Source organism: Mytilus edulis, chromosome 13, assembly GCF_963676685.1.
Source record: "Mytilus edulis chromosome 13, xbMytEdul2.2, whole genome shotgun sequence".
In the NCBI taxonomy this organism is placed as follows: domain Eukaryota; kingdom Metazoa; phylum Mollusca; class Bivalvia; order Mytilida; family Mytilidae; genus Mytilus; species Mytilus edulis.
In genome coordinates, this window is record NC_092356.1 from 33,718,065 (window position 1) to 33,736,484 (window position 18,420).

At 31.7% G+C, this 18,420-nt stretch overlaps 1 protein-coding gene across 2 annotated transcripts in view; it reads left to right on the forward strand.

Moving 5' to 3' along the window:
- LOC139501780 (uncharacterized) overlaps positions 1-18,420 on the forward strand; it is a 59,014-nt gene that overhangs the window by 28,725 nt on the left and 11,869 nt on the right. For both annotated transcript variants that reach the window (XM_071290930.1, XM_071290929.1), the window contains exons 11-26: positions 524-630; positions 918-1,017; positions 1,593-1,693; positions 2,075-2,285; positions 2,780-2,823; positions 3,544-3,663; positions 4,041-4,131; positions 5,479-5,550; positions 5,926-6,038; positions 9,958-10,061; positions 10,475-10,769; positions 11,534-11,619; positions 13,502-13,550; positions 14,062-14,193; positions 16,748-16,993; positions 17,730-17,904. In XM_071290930.1, the coding sequence (XP_071147031.1) occupies positions 524-630; positions 918-1,017; positions 1,593-1,693; positions 2,075-2,285; positions 2,780-2,823; positions 3,544-3,663; positions 4,041-4,131; positions 5,479-5,550; positions 5,926-6,038; positions 9,958-10,061; positions 10,475-10,769; positions 11,534-11,619; positions 13,502-13,550; positions 14,062-14,193; positions 16,748-16,993; positions 17,730-17,904 (2,046 nt within the window). The remainder of the gene's footprint in view (positions 1-523; positions 631-917; positions 1,018-1,592; positions 1,694-2,074; positions 2,286-2,779; positions 2,824-3,543; positions 3,664-4,040; positions 4,132-5,478; positions 5,551-5,925; positions 6,039-9,957; positions 10,062-10,474; positions 10,770-11,533; positions 11,620-13,501; positions 13,551-14,061; positions 14,194-16,747; positions 16,994-17,729; positions 17,905-18,420) is intronic.

Sequence of the window (18,420 nt, forward strand, 5' to 3'; positions counted from 1 at the left end):
CCTCTCCTACTATGAATGTATCAATTACCATGAATATTTACGCTTAATCCAAATGACATGATCTTTGATAATAGGCGTTCGATGTAATCTCAGCTTACACTATCTGATGTAACTTATTGCAAGTTTCAAAAACAATATATCTATTCAACTTTGCACAAAGAAGTTGGATCCTTTAAAGAGATTACTATGAACTTTAACCTGTAAACTGTTTTAAGATAGCAGGGACTGTTTAAATCGGAGCATATTCCATATTGAAAACATAAAACATCCAACCTGGACTAAAGGCTTGTTTCTGTCTATAGGTGGATATCGTAAATGATCTATTTTAAAGTATTTGAAACATTTAAGTTGATGTTGTTTTTCTATTAAAACGATGCTATGTTCTAAATTTCTTGCATTTAATTGCGGTTAATCGGACTGTCATGATTGAAACTAATCAAAGCCACTTACTATTTGTACAGGAATCTGTCTTAAACATTTATTTCAAATTAAACTATAAAAAAATACGCTCATGCTTTTTCAGAAACGACCAAATTGCCATGTCATATCATAGGACAAAGAGTCTTGTTTCACAGTGGTTCAACAACGACAGTTTGTATTCACTACAAAACACACAAAGATACTATAAATGTATGTTGAGATACTTTAGTATTGTATCAATTAAAAGCTTAAAAATCGAAATATTTCAATATACAAATCAAATGCTGATAGAATATTTACAATGTTCTTTCATGCAAACAATAAAGTACCAAACTTGGCTGGTATTACCCTAATCGACATCAAACAAGTAGTAAATCTGTTTAGTTTAATTATATATTATTGTTGATCATTTGAAACTGTCTGCACACATTTGACGATGCCATCGTCATATTATTTTGAAGTGTATACATGATATTCTAAATTGAAATATTTTCCAGGAACTTATAGTACGGGGATTCAAGCCATTTCAAAGAGGTGACATCATTGTGGATGAGAATGAGAAAGACGAAATAGATTACTTCAAAAAAATGGCAAGCTGTACGTCATAAAATTACATATTTCTAAATTAAAAATCCATATATTGACATCGTTTATAATCAAATACATGTTGCTGATAACATCTTGTGACGTTGCGTCTCAGATCTGTGATACTAGAATTACATGGCGCCTGACTCTGTTGATAAAGGTGTATTGAAAAACAATAATCATAAATATTCATGCGGTTTTTATCTATCTAACTTTTTTCAAATACCTAAAAATAGATTATTTCAGGCTGCTTCTATAAAACTGACAGTATTTTACTTAAATAAAAGAAATGTTTAATTCGAACTTACAACCGTATTGATTATGCCAGCTAGCTAAATTACGATTTCGTTTTAAGATATAATTGCTGACCAACATTATTCATAAAAAAATATGTTTAGGTGCTAATATACTGTATTTCTTTTATATGTAATACTTTGATAAACTTCTATAATGTCAATAGCAATATAAGTATTATTGAAAATGGTTTTCATCTACTTCTCTTTCAAATTTTGATTTCATTGAATCTTAATTTTTCTTAATTTTATTTAAGTGATGATAAATTATATTTTCTTCTCACTAATCAATAGATTCCATTGGAGAAGACGTTTTACCGGTAATCATATCAATGTCAAATGGTGTAATACAAACTGAAGTTCGAGATTTACAAATACCCATCATTCGTTTGATGGTAAGTTATTCATTGTCTGTAATCAAAGAGTCATAATTATGAATTACACTAAATGTGTGATTTATTCATTCAATAAAAGAATGCCTGTCCTCTTTTATTGTAATGACAGAGTTCTTCTAGATATCTTCGTTAGTTGAACAAATGTATAATTTATTTTAACAAAGTTATTTAAATGTCATCATGTGATCTCAATATATATTTGTAAGGCAAAAGAAACAAACGAAAGTGAACCATCAAAGCTCTTGATAAAATGGATACTTGTTGGAATAAGCAAATTTCATGCAAATCAGAAAAATATTCCCTTGCAAGTATAGAATGACTTATGACTTTGAATACCATATTATTGTTAAAAAAATATTTTCAACATTGTATTAACATCAGAAAAACACTCAAGATGTAAGCTTGATATGGCCCAGAGAAGGTGCTTACGAGACAAAGAGAGAACACAAAACAGATACTAGAAAGCCATGGCGTATAAAGACAACACAAGACATTAAAACGCAAGATATCAAATCGGAAGATGAAATTATTCTTATCACCGATATTCGTTATGACAATGTTGAGGCTCTCGTTTGCTATTTGATAATTGCAGGTATTTTTCTTTTATTACCAAAAAAAAACCCGCTTTACTAAATTTATAAAAAAAAAATGATATAGCAAAGGTGTTATCTTATCATTGCAAAAGGTGTTTAAAAATACAACTGAAAATATAACAAATTTAAAAGAATAAGAAATATTTATTTGTGATAGTCAGATTTCAAAGAATTTTGCGTTACTAAGTAAACATAGTATATTATTTGATTGTCAATGCGAAATATATATATATATATTATGTTGAAATTAAGTGGATTTAAGTAGAAACGCGCGTCTGGCGTATAAAATTATAATCCTGGTACTTTTGATAACTATAAGCACGTATTAGCATCGTACGTGTCGATTGTTTGTACGGCTTGTTGGTTTTCAGTTTATGACCTGCTAATATAATATTGTGATGATCAATAACTATTTTTTAATCAAAAAGTCAGTATGTGTGTTTATCTATAAAATGAGTAATTAGATTTTAGAGGTTATATTATATATTTGTAGGATATTTGAAAGAAACCCAATTGCCGGAAAAGAATGTCATTATAGTAAGTCATTTTGTCAGCTATATAAACAGAAGTGTATGCAAGTACCTTAGTTTGACAATTAAGATCAAGTCATTTACACTTTCATCTATGTTTCAAAATATTCATTGCTTATTGTGTCTATTTGTTTTGTTGACACATTGTTGCCACTATGATGGAATTTTATACAAATGTCGTACAAGTGAGAGGTTTGGTTAGCTAAAATAAAAGGGTTATTCCATAATTTCCACAAGGAAATGCCTATACCAAGTCAGGAATTCGTTTGAAATGTCTTAGCTTTTGATTTAGCCTTTTGATAAGGGACTTTTAGTTTTGAATTTTAAACTTCGGTATCAGTAATTCTTTCTGTTATTGCTTTCCTCATTAATTTGTAAGATTCTCTAAGATAGATAATTCAGATGATCTGTAATATACAAGTTCTTGCCTTATATATCATGTACCGTGTTACGACGCTAGATAAAACTGACCTGGACAGTTTGATGTTTATCGATCCTAGGTTGTGGAGTGGTCTTGCGCACCGGGCATAGTGTAAGGCGATTATATCCTAGCAGAATGAGTTCGAATCCTGGCCATTATACAAAAAGCAGCATCTTCATTTATTTCATGACAACAGCTTCATATCATGTTCAATACATTGTGTTTTGAAGTTCCATTGTAAATGTTTTTGATATACTTATAACTAATTTAAGATACTAAGTCATACGATAACCAATACCATTTAAGGGACCTGATTATCTTACTGCCTTGTCGATATACCTTCTCAAGAAACAGATATGGAAAATTCCTAAAAAGTACATCGGAAAGACATTTGATCAGACATCTTTGGAATACATTCATGAGCAGGTATAATTTATTTTGAGATTTGTCTTTAATTAATGATACGAATTTTAAAACAAGTCGATGCTATATTAATAAAGGGAGGTTACATGACATTATTCATTTGAGCATATCAATAGAAAATTAATTAACCCTATTGTATCCACCGTTACAAACTATATTTACTTAGTGACATTTTGTTTTGAATTCTAGCAATACAACGAATGTATATAAACTAGTACATGTACTTGATTGGGTTTTTTTTTTGGTTTTTTTTTAAGGGTTCAAAGCATTGACTGAAAGTTATCAATCAATGTAAATCAAAATAAACCAAAAACACAAAAAAATAACAAATAATATGTATTAATTGTCACCATATCATATACTTTAATTTTTTTGGAAAGGTGATGACAGCCGATTTTATAGAGAAATTATGGAGCAATCAGAATTCTTTCCTAAACATAAAATACAAGCCTCCTAAATACGATTTTGAAAGTAAGTAATGACTGATATTATAGATATTCCGAAACACATTGTTACAACTACTTTATTTGACATATATTGCTGACCAACACAACGTTAAAATCAACGCTTTGACATACCATAGTAGAACATCATTGAATATGTATCTTGATTCTATATGACTGCTGCCTAAATATTTTAAATTGGCGTATACGGGGAACAAAAGAGAAAAAAACATGCATTGCTCTTCCTATTTTCATATGAATCAGAGTTCCTTCAGACACTTGTAAAAAATAAGAAGATCGAAGAATTCGGGTTAGTTAATTTCACATTCTGATATATTGATGATGTTCTTCCCATTACTATCCGACCTTTTCTGATTGGGTTTGTCTTTTTGTGTTCCTTATACATATAACGTGGCTCTGTACTTATACATCCCGTCATTGTGTTATTGTTTTATTGTAAATATTTGTATTTTGTCTTTCATTTTTGTTTTGTTTATATGCCTTTTAGTAATTATTTGTTAAGAATTTGTTTGTTTTTATAGTAATTAAGATTATAACACAATGTTGTAACCTTATTTTTGATATTTCTACCTATTATGTCTGTTTGTTTTGATGGTATATCGGTGTCAGTATAATGAAATATGATGCGACTGTCAACCAAGTGAAAGGTTTAGCTAGCTATAAAACTAGGTTAAATCCACCATTTTCTACAAAGTATCTGTACTAAGTCAGGAATATGACAGTTGTTCTCCATTCGTTTGATGTGTTTTATATTTTGATTTTACCATTTGATTAGGGACTTTCCGTCTTGAATTTTTCACAGAGCTCAGAATTTATGTGATTTTACTTTTTGATAGATGTTACAAAAAAAGACAGCAGTACTAATCTGAAGTTCAAATCTCATAAATCAATTAAAACACAAATCACAGTAAAATTGAGAATCGAAATGTACATTGTAGCAAACCAAAAACTAGGAGAAGAAAATGAATTAAAAAATCTTTAAAATAGTTACTGTAAATGGGATCAAAACTAAAATACAGTCATTTTAAAAAAGTAAGTGTATACAAGACGTTAAGAGAGTTCCAAAAACCTCACTCATTTATTTTTCTAGAACTATTTCCCTAGGCCTTTAAGGTAATACAGGTGGAGTATATGTCGGCCTTGTACACAAAAGTGTGCATGCTTATCACGATTCCGTCAATGCAAACCAACGGAAATTGAACCATTAACTGATCTAACCATATTTGGAACCAAACTAATACATGATCTAAGTTTCATGACTTAAATTGAAGACTTGGTTCAAGTAGAACTTAGAAATAATAAAATTCGTATTTTTATACATTGACTGATTCTAAAACTGAATTGGAACTTTCAGAGACCGATTCAGAAGATTACCACGCAACACGTCACTGTTGTTTTTCCAGACAGAAAAACAAGGGAAAAAAAGGTATTTTCTTGTTATGTCTTGACTAGAGGCGAAAGACACCAAAGGATTATTTAAACTCACCAGTCGAAAACATCCGAGAAAAATAGTTTTATAAGTCTACTTCGCATATTTTCTTTTAGCTAGAAAAATGGTATATACAAAGAAATTTTCGAAATCATCAGCTGAAGACAGACTGACAATAATATAGAAAAGCGCAAAACGTCATACTACAGTCTACAAAACAAAATATATTGAACTTAACTATGGTTAACTTGTTGATAAGAGGGTGAACTAAGTCTAATAGCGATTCAACTTTACTGTTTGTACACACTCATCATTTTGGACAGCCTTGTATATTATTTGTTTTGAAATTCTATCAATATATAATGTTTACAGAACGTAGAATAGATATAACAAAATGGGATTATGAATGTTACGGTCTTGTATTTTTTGCCTTGCTGCAAAAACAGTACTGGTCAGGTGCAACGCAGTTGATAGAAAAAGGATATGTAAGTTGAAAACCAATATTGAAATACAGACATGATCAGAGAGCTGAATAACATCATATTCAAAATGTTAAATATATTATTTTAAATGTTCAAATAGATCATAACATGTCATTTTTCATATCAATACCTCGGGCCTTCGGTTCTTGGGCTGATAATACATCTGATATGAAAAATGCCATGTAATAACCTGATAACATTGTATAAAAGCGCATTCCCGAAACTGCAGCATACATCAAATAAGTAGCCTTTGAAAGCATCAAAATATCACATTTTATTCAATCACACACATAAAAGCAGTAACCATGCTAACACACACACACACATATATATGTAACCAGTCTAAAAGGTACAACATTACCAAAAAATAACAATAAAATGAACAAATGTAACTATAGATATTTCGGATAACAGATATCCTTCATCAGTATGACCACGATGCAAAATGAATCATGTCAATCTATTCTAATTATAACACTATCACAATCTTGAAATTTATACAAACAAAAATCAAACAGTTTAATAGAACGTCAGAGACGCTGGTACAATTTTAAAATGTCCAAACACGACGCAAAGACTGCACAGATATGCCAAATAAAAATAGTTATTTGCGATATGAACTGGCACAACTATAAAATTCCAAAGATGAAGACAGTTAAGATATTACAACAACTGCGTGGAAAAACAGTCCCAATAAACAGCCCTGACCGATCTAATTTGGTGTAATATTTCAAATTTGACCAAGGTAGAGCAATTACAACAGAGACTGCGTATTTTAACATCGCAAATAAATATCAGTTTAATAATGATTAAAAACATGAGTATTTTGACTAAGGTTAAATAATCGAACGTGACTGTGACCTGATACATTCCTTCATCGTCATATATATATATATAACGTCTGAATAATAGTCAACGATTTTCCCCATGAGGGCGCTGGATCATTACGAGTAACGATACATGTACACAATAAATAAATTATATAAACGCCTAAAAAGTGTACACAACAACACCAATAACAAAAAAAGGAAACTATAAATGTAATTATTTATAAATATTTCGGATAACATATATCCTTCATCAGTATGATTGTGATGTTAAATTAATCATATATCAGTCTACTTAGATTAAACCACACAACGTATAAAAATCTTGAAATTTATACAATAAAAAGTCAAAACAAACATCAGTTAAGACGCTTGCACCATTATAAAAAATTGTTAAACATGACATACTAGTAGGTTATATGGCTAATTACCATTTCTGTAACTATGTATTTAATTTATGAGAATAAAGATCACAAGAGAGAGTTCAGATATATGCTTTAAATAAAAATAATAATGTCCGATATGAACTAGCACAATTCTAAAATTTTAACGGTGACGACAGTTATAATGTTACAAGAACGATTTCGTCAATAAAATTTCCAAATAAACAGCACTGAACGATTTAAATTTTGAATATTTCAAATATGACAACGGTAGAGTAGTTACAACAGAGTCTGCGTAATTTAAACATCGCAAACAAACGGCCGTTAAAATATAATAACACATTTTGACTAAGGTAACTAGTTGAACGTGGCTTGGTACATCCATCAAAAGATTAAGCAATTTAAATTAGTATATTCAGCAAATTTATTTTAGAGATTAGTAAGGTTAAGAAAAAAGAAACAGAGACTGTATTAATAAGTAATATAACCCAAATGTGAAGCACTACACGGAGACGAACTACATCTTTTCATTTATCCCATTTGGTGCCAAAGTTGTTAATGTTCTTATCCAAAATCTTTCCCGAGTGAGTCTATCCTCCCTAGACCAAGCAGAGTTGCGGTCAATTGTTGTAATGTATATATATATGGTCTAGCGCTTCGGGCACAGTGCAACGCGATTTGGTGCCACGATATCTCAGTAGCATAAATTCGAATCCCGGTGAGGGAAGAACCAAAAATTTGCAAAAGCAAATTTACAGATCTTCATTGTAACATTTTGGGCTGATGTTTAGGCGTTATATCTATCTATATATAGTTTCATGTAATAACTAGTAAGAGAAGTACACAAGTTAACAGTTCAATCGATTTCATCCTTCCATTGGGACTCTTCAGGATAACTGAATTAGCGTCGTTATAGGCGACGTCGTTTAAGAAGCTTGTGTATTACGGCATAGTTCGTACTTAAAAGTTGCCGGGATTTCAAAAGTTTTCGGGATTTCACTTGATCAGAGCGTTGTTATGATGTTACGTTCCATCTCCTTTAGATAGTCTTCATTCCATCTACATTTAAAAAAAGACATTATTTTAAATTGGTTTTTACCACAAATGTCAAAATGGGCACTAGCTAGTTTCTGAATTTCAGGTGTTTTATATGTATTTTTACGAACGCGCACCCGTTTACAGATGCTATTCCCGATCTTTCCAATGCAATGTTCGTGGCAACCAGGACACGGATGCAGTAAAAAGGGAGTGTTGTCTTGCAAGTCACATTGGTGTTCACATTGAATTTTCTGAACATATGTTTAATACTATTGTGACGGAATTAGAACATGGGGTAGAAATGTAGTCAGCCGTAAGCGGTTGAGAGCTAAGGAAGTACTTATTTAACTCAGTCGATTAACGCGCGTCCTTGTAACACAGAGGTCCCGGGTTCGAGTCCCGGTGGAGACAATCAATTTTGTAATGGACTTCATGCTTTCCGGTTACCGTTCAACTAAAAAAACACGGTTGTCAGAGAGAAATTCTAGCTAGAATATGTGGTGTGAGAGTCACATTGGTATGATGACATTTGAGGTGGGGGAAGTGTGACGAGATTGCTTCCCTTAGAACATGTGGTAGAAACTAATTAGTCAGCTGTAAGCGCTTGAGCTAAGGGAGTATTTTTTTAGGTCAGTCTGTTAACGCGCTTACTTGTAACACAAAAGGTTCCGGGTTCTACTACCGGTGGAAACAAGCAATTTTGTAATGAAATTCATGCCCTCCTGTTACTTTATTAAATCGAACCTTCCGATTCAACATGAAAGTGAGACAATGAATCAGTTGGTACGTGAATTGTGTGCGGTCAAGATTTCAAAAGGGCAAAATAAAACATTTAAAGATGGAGGGTAATTCTGCGTTTGAATTATAACGTCAGTATCATTGTACAAATGTTTAGACTTGTACATGTTTTATACCTTTTCTTTGTGTGTAGCATCGTCATTTCCATACGATTCAGTAATTAAAAAAATCTCTGGTTGGCTATCTTACTGAGAGAGTCATGTAAGAAAAGCAGTGTAGAATGTTATGTTCAAAAACTCTATATTTTCCAATCATGACTAATGGAAATATAATTTGAGTTGAAACCGATCATCACAAAATTGTCGGAATAAAACATGAAATAAGAAAATTGTGTATGTTTTCCAATATAAACACTGTATATCAGTCTGGGTATTATTCATTGGGGGAAGAGGGAGGGGGAGGGGCAATATTCGACATAAGAACATACATTACCATCAAAATCAGTTGAAAAAGGCTTGACTTAGTATTTTTACACAGAAAGAAACACAAAAAACAACACATTATGGACAACTACTTACCAATCTGAGAGTACCATTTGTTTTATAGTTGCTAGTTTTAAGCCAATACAAAATAATAAAATAATACATATATACAAGACAAAACATCAACCAGTACATATGAAATGGACTTAGTGTTTACAGTTAAGGTAAACTTGCTAATGACCTTGTGAAATGTCATGCGTATTGATATAAATTTAATAACGTAGATTTTAATACCGTTGAAGACTTCAAAATCAATATCGGCATTGTTTCCTTCATCAACTATGTATGCAATAGAATTATTTAATTAAAAACATGTTAAATTTACGTCACGTGTATTACTAAACTTACAATGCCGTGCATTATGTGTTAATATCTCAGACATTTATTCGTATAGATTCGCATTCATCATATTCTTTTCGGATGTGTTCTATTAGAAGATGAGGCTAACAGTTGGAAAACATCGAAAATAATGAAGGAAAAGCTACAACACCTAAAAAGGTAATAGTCCAATATGACAAAAATATGACAGCTTCTTTATTTTGATGAAGTACTTAATGCGTATTGCATCGTAAATTCTACTGCAATTATTAGTTTCAGTATTGGTTTTCCGAAATCTGAAAGTACTGATTAATAATCGAATCGGACCACTACCGATATTTTTTTTATAACGTGCATCGTTATTGTCCCCATTAAATGACATTCAGATTGTGTATGAACTGAATATGATAATAATCTTACATCATAATAAATATGAAATACTGAAATATTCCCATTGGTAAGTCATTTGATTCTTTTGATATTCAGATAACACTTGTTTCTGTGCATCTTCATAATGTTTGATTCCTCAAATCGTTGCTAAAAGCCACATGCATTGTCTTGTTTGCTAATATTGTAAAACGTTTTCTTTTTAGTGCTTTTACTGAGAGTGCTATTATCATAACGAGCTGCATTTACGAAGCAGATGTGAAAGCAGCAAAGGAATATTCTGACGGGAAAAAAATCGGGAGTAAGGAGGAACGGACTTCATGGAACAAAGTTGACATAGAATTTGGGGACTGCATTAATCATTCTGGAAGGCTGTTGATAAATCATGGATTAACAACGGATGCTATAGTGACAGAAAATAATACTTTCCTTGAAAACGAAACTGTGCAGAAAATCTTAAATAAAACGTGGTATGGATCAGAAAGAGTAAACTGTCAGGCGGTAAGTCGATATTATTATGTACACAAATACACTTTCATTTAAGTTTGTTGCAAAAGTCTAAGCTTAATGTTTCTGTATGAGTAGATAAAGGAGAAGGAAAAGTGGTGATTGTTTAATTCGACAAACAATGATTAAATGAAAAAGATGGTAAAAACGCATGCACCACTGATTCAACGATTAATCTACTGCTTCAAATTATTTTAATAAAAGATTAATTACATAGCAACGTTCTAGAATCGTAGTCAATGATAATATAATAATTGACATTCATGGGACCTTATCTTTAAAAAAGAAGAGTAAAACATCTACGGACATAAAAAATTAAAAGCCACATTTTAAAAAAGAATATTGCAGTAAAATACTTTAAGAGTACGATGCACATATAGCCAGATGAATTACTCAATCAAAACACTTTAAAATTATTTTTGAACTCAATGTGAATTCAGTAATGTGTTATATGATCCAGTGATTTATAAACACATGGCTGAATTACTTTTTTTTACCAGTATGAGCAACTCTGAAACAAACCAAAAGATACAGTTTAAATTCGTGCAGTACATACAGACAACTTAGCTCATAATCGATTATTAAATAATCGAAAGGACATTTTGGCTATTTTATGATTAGTTCTAACATGTATCAAAATTAGACGTTTAAAATAAAAATGAATACGCTTAGAAAAATGTGAATTAAGATTGTACTTTTGATTTTGTTTTGTATTTTTTAAATTTTAATTAGAATGTTCGGTGTTATTTTTTCTTTAGATTTTCATCTTTACTATTCTTGCTGCGGTCCACCTTTTTGTGTTGCCTCTATTAATGTTGAACATGGAAGCTTGGCCTTTACTTTGGTAAGGTTACTTAATTTCAATACAAATATTTGAAGAAAAAAAGGTAAAATGCAACTTTAAACAGCTACTACCTATTTTTATATTTACATATTTGGCAGCATGTCATGTTAAAAAAAATTGGTTAAATTGTGTTTTAAAATGATTTGTTGAAGTAGTAGATATGCTGTCTGCTCTTTTGTTGTATCTTTGATAGATTCGTCATTTGCATTCATTGAGACAATATGTCAATCAATGACATTTTCCTGTTAGACTGTTTTGACTCATCACTGAATACTTATCACGACAAGTATAATTTGTGCAACTGAAAGCTTTAACACTTGTTGGTGTTTTTGCTAATGCATATTTTTTTACTATGTTTGGACCGTTTTTCTGTCTTTTCTTAGAGTTGTCATGGTGTTGTTTTTCTCTTGAAGATTTAATTTTACAAATGACCAAAACAACTTAGCAGCGTACGAAATGAATGAACTCATAACATATGAAAATATACGATGCGTTTTGACATGTACAACATATATATATTAAAACTAGATTAAAACTGACGAGGAAAGGTAACACACGGCCAGCGAAAGCTCTATTATTGTAGAGCCCAGGTGGTCGTGTGGTCTAGCGGGACGGCTGCAGTGCAGGCGATTTGGTGTCACGATATCACAGTAGCATGGGTTCGAATCCCGGCGAGGGAAGAACCAAAAATTTGCGAAAGCAAATTTACAGATCTAACATTGTTGGGTTGATGTTTAGACGAGTTGTATATACATTATGTACACAGCCATGTATCACCATCATTGATGGCGATCCGATGGATACATCTGTTGTAGAGTTGTCACTGACTCAGACGTACTTATAAATATAATTATTTTCTGTGACTGTATATTACATTAATTTGTAGGATCCTTTACTATAGATAATTTAGCTGATCTGTAACAATAACATCTTCATGCCTTATATATCATGTTCTGTAGTACGCCGCTAGATTAAAACTGACGAGGAAAGGTAACACACGGCCAGCGAAAGCTCTATTATTGTAGAGCCCAGGTGGTCGTGTGGTCTAGCGGGACGGCTGCAGTGCAGGCGATTTGGTGTCACGATATCACAGTATCATGGGTTCGAATCCCGGCGAGGGAAGAACCAAAAATTTGCGAAAGCAAATTTACAGATCTAACATTGTTGGGTTGATGTTTAGACGAGTTATAGAAATGCATATAAGGGATAAAAGTTATTAATATCATCTACTTGGAATTCCTTTCCTTTGTTACATGGTATTTTAATTGAATTTTTATTTTTTATTATTGCCATTTAAATTTCGAAAATACGGTCAATAAGAGTATCTCGCTCGGAAGCTAATACAATATTCAAAGGACATCTGTTAATCTACGCAGATAGGTTGTCAATCTGATAACTTTTGTAAAATTAATAAAAACGAGGACAAACGAAACACAAACAAAATTCAATAACAAATACTCATCAAGATAACTACAGTTTGATCCCCCATCCCTGGAAAAAGATGTACTCAGGTGTACATAAAGAGTAAGGCAATTCAGCTGTAACACTTCATTATAACCTCGATATGATATCTTAAGTTAGAATTAAAAAGCTTGTTCTTATAATGTAAACTGTATTAGACAATCGCTTGCCTCTACAGTTGCAACAACAGCGTACCGAAAGGTCATTATGAATAATACCAGTTTTATTTGAGTTTTAGAGTCCATCATCTAGCTTCAAACAATAAGTTAAAGAATATAAATATGTAACTTAAGACTTCTTAAAATAACTCTAATCTTGTCAATAAATGTTTATCTGAATAGAAAGAATAATAAACTTGTCAATGATAACACCTTTCATTAAAAAAATAAAAAAGACAACTCATGTTTCGCAATAATTTCAGGTTTTACAAGAAATACAAATTACCCTTCATGAAAGTACTTATACATATGGTATGTTTTCTCATAGATAAGTTTCTTTTTCTTTGAAAGGTGATCAAATGTTGAATATATACATTATCAGAATTACTGTTTGTATTGTCCTTTTTATGTAACATTATATGGATTGTACTAATTGTTATTGCACAGATATTTCACATTTTTTTTTATTAAACGTAAAATCACAAAATTAATGAACTCCGAGGAAAATTCAAGAAGGAAAGTCCATACTCAAATGGCAAAATCAAATGCTCAAACACACCAAATGAATGCATGGATACCAACTGTCATATTCCTGACTTGGTACAGGCATGTTCGACTATAGAAAATGGTGGATTAAATCTGGTTTTATGGCTAGCTAAACCTCTCAATAGTATGACAGTCGCATCTTATTCCATTATATTGACAACAATAATCGATCCAATATGTTCAGGACGTTAAAGTAATATCAATAATTCGTATACGCAAATATAAAACAGTAGCATGAGTAACAAGTGTGTTCTTTTCGTGTTTATTTATGTTACAGCTTGGGTTCTTAGTTCTTCTTAATGCATATGCATACATGCTGCTATTCGACTACGGTGATGATGGAATAACCAACAGTGACTGTTTTATCATTGCATTGATTGCCAGCTTTGCAGTAGATGAAATAAAGCAGGTGAATATGTTAAAGTATATCTGTCAGAAATGTTATTATTAAAAAAAAATTGGTTTTGAATGAGGCGCTTTTTAATAAAATATCAAATATCTTTTATATATAAACAAGTGTAAATTGAAAACAACGTTCAAACCTACTAGTATGATAGCGATGGATAAAAAACGTGTGCATGTAACAAATTTCGTTGTATAGAGGTCTAATTACATCACAACCACTCCTTTCCAAAAGACCAAAAAGAGTGAAAATATATATTTTAACAAAACTCATTTGACTAACTGGTCGAACAACTGATGTGCTTAAACCCTGCTGACTGCAATTGACGATTGCCAAATAAATAGATCACAAGGTGTAACGAAGGGATATCTAGATTAATTCAATACCAAGTAGAAAACAAAACAATAACCTTGCGGCAAAGATTGTAAACCACAACATGAGGTGCTAAATTTTTTACACTATATCCGGATTTCGACAATGTACATGTATGTCTCTTCAGTGATGTTAGGGATCAAAAAGTATTTAGAAGGCCATAATTTACCTCAATTTAGGATATACTCTTGAATTTTTAAGAGTCAAAATAGGATGAACGGATTATATAAACCGGAGGGAAAATATAATATCAGCCCAAACGAAATAAATATAAACAAGTCTAGTTTTCGAAGAAAAAGGTTGATTTACACCTGTTTTTTTACAAATGTAGCTGGTCCTCATTTTCTGGTTTAATGACAGTTCTTTCACTTTAGTAAATCAAATCATAATTAATCGGCACGAAAGAAATTTGTTTTTTTCTACTTTGCTCAGTTTAGGGATTCAAGTTCTGACTTTGAACGTGTTCATCCAGGTGAATAGTTTTAGTTAATGTACTAACTTTCTTTTCAAATCTTATGTACATATATATATGATATATAAAAGCAATATGCTGAAAATGAATGAAGGTTGGGTAGATGTCAAAAAGTTCATATCATGCATTTGATTTGGTACCTTATCATGTTCGCTATGCCAATGTCTGTATTGGCGTGTTAAATTTTAATAGTTTTAGATATAGGAAGATCTGGTATGAGTACCAGTGAGACAACTCTCCATCCAAGTTACAATTTATAGGACCCTATGGAAAATACATACATATGTCTTCTTTTAGAGAACCACTGAATGGAATGAAACCAAACATGGCATGAATGTTTCTGGCCAAGTGTTGTTACTTTGCAGTTGGTCCATTATCCACGATGGCCGCCAGCAGGGGACTTAGTTTAACATAGGACCCTAAGGGAAATACATACACATGTCTTCTTTTAGAAAAACACTGAATGGAATGAAATCAAACATAGCATAAATTTTCCTTATGAAGTGCTGACCAAGTGTTGTTCTTTTGAAGTTGATTCATTATCCATAATGGCCGTCAGCAGGGGACTAAGTTTGATATAGGAACCTATGGGAAATACATGTACACACAAATGTCTTCAAAGAACCCCCGAATGGAATGATTTACTGTTCAAGATGGGTACCAGGATATTTTATCAAATAACGGGACCAATATTAAACCAAATTTGGCCTATTTGGGGATCTGTTCTGATTTTTCTATATTTGAACATGACTTCCCAAACCAGAGTACAGTCATGTGAGCGACACAGGCTCTTTAGAGCCTCTTGTTTTTGTTCTTACAATTTTTTTTACTGCATCTGTTGATTTCTCATTACAGACGAAATATCAAATCCCAATTTTGACGGTGACATTTTTTTTTATCAAGCTCGGAAATTCAAAAACGAACCAAGTAAACTAATTGATACTTAAAATTAACGTGCTTTGAAAGGTTATCAATTGAATACAGTTGTAAAATCTTTATATATTGTTTTTATCGGTACTAACTTTGATTTTGTTTTTGAATAAAATTTCATGATTGAACATATTATTAAGATTTACATTAAAAACGGGGTATGTGTCAAAGACACACCAACCCGACCACAGATCAATAAACATCATAAGGTCACCAATGATTCTTCCATGCTGTATATATGATCCTACATTGTTCGTGCTGTATATATGATCCTACATTGTTCGTGCTGTATATATGATCCTACATTGTTCGTGCTGTATATATGATCCTACAGGGTTGAGTTGCTTAGTCTTTAGTTTTCTATGTTGTGTCTTGTGTACTGTTATTTGTGTTTGTCTTTTGAATTTTTAGCCATGGCGTTGTCAGTTCGATCTTTAACTGTTCCTCTGGTATCTTTCGTCCCTCCTTTTCAGATACTGTTTATTTAAATACTGGCATTGCACGATGCCTAGTGTTTCTCAAACTGTTTAAATCAAATCCGTTGGATATGCATTGACTGATAATTTAGTCATGGAAAACAAACAAGAGACAGATACATATAAGTTCTTTTACATTTTTGTTTTAAGAAAAAAAATATTCCGAAAATATACACGGATCCTTGACGGACGCTGTCGGTGATATAATGGACTTATATGATAAATACCATTGGAATGAAAGGATTCATTGCTGAGATATTAGAATATGTGCATTTACCCCTTGTTATTATTACATGACAATATTTTTCAGGTCACTGTTGCTATTCTAAGGGGCAAAATAAAAAGATATACAACAGATATGTGGAATGTATCAGATTGGTTGTTCATTATGGGATATGCGACTGGAATGATACTCAGAGCTGGCGAAGGAATCGGCTTTCAAACTGCATCAAAATGTTTATTAGTTGTAGCATTTATGTTACTTTGCATACGAATACTAAATTTGTGTTGCATGACCGAGTTTCTAGGACCAAAATTAGTCATAATTAAAAAAATGGTATGCAAGACTAAACTTAATATCATGACAGAACTAACCAACCGTAGAATAATAATGTAATATGTATTGTGCTATTTCGATTATTGTTTAATTATAACGTAAGAAAAAACGAAAACAAATTATTACAGTAGAAACTGATTTTTTATGTTATACAAATGTCACAGGAATCATATCGTTACTAGTATATTTTTTTAGTATGCTTTAAAGGTGAGGTAAAAATAACACACTCATATCATTAGTTAGAAAAATGAAGTTTCTGCTGTAACTACAGAAGGGGACATTTGATTCAGTAGTTTATTTACAACGATTATTAGTCTGTTTAAACCCTATTTTTGGATGGTGCCAATCATATCTAAATTGAACATGCTTGCCATTTAAGGCGGTTTTTCTCTCCGGGGATCCCTACCTCCTTTTACCAATAAAAGATGCCCGTTACGATTTTAGAAATGATGTTTTAACAACCATGAATCAATCATGCAATCCAATTAACTGCTAAAGTAAAAATAATTGAAGTTCATAAATAACCGAATATCAAATAGAACAAGAAGAATATGAAAAAGAAAGAATACGAATATCGGGATTTGAACATTGAAAAAAATAAGATGTTGAGGTGAAATGAATCAAGGTTTTCTCTTTTGCTTTACACGATGATAAAACAATAATATTAAAAAAATACTATATGTAGAACATCGATGAACAAGAAGCTAATTATGCATGGCCATTTCTTATATTTCAGATTAAGGATACAATCGCCTTCATGATTATTATGGCAGTTATAACGGTGTGGTTCAGCGTATCTAACTACGCACTTTTATATCCGAACTCTCAGTTTAGCTTGGCAATGATAGAAACGATTCTATCTAATGGTGTTTGGATGTTATTTGGAGAATTAAACTTAGATGCTGATTCATGTAAGAAGTAACTACAGAAAATGATAAAAAGAAACTTCCCGACAATGTTGTATATGAAATATTCTTAACATTAAAATGAGAGAGTGATACGTATGTATTGCAACAAATTTCTGATAACAATATCATCCACCTCTTGCTTCATTTATTACTTTCAGCGATATCAAATAATATGAATTACCTTCAATAGCTAACATAATAGAACACAATGTTATGATATCATTTACAAAAAACCCAACAAGTACACTAATATTCGTCGTGTAGCTCATACAAGAACAAACCAAGTGATAAGTTTTATTCTGTAGGTCACATTTGTAATGGTTGATCCCTTACAGTACTTTTGATACATTATACAAATGTTTCTTTTAGAATATTGCCTATGCTCTTTCTTACAATTTAAAGGAAAATATGTACGTTTAATTCATATGTCTAAACAGGGTAGATGAATAGTAGTCTTTTCCAATTAGAAAGGGATGTCAGATATAGTCTATTGAACATCGGTGTGTCATCATGAGATGA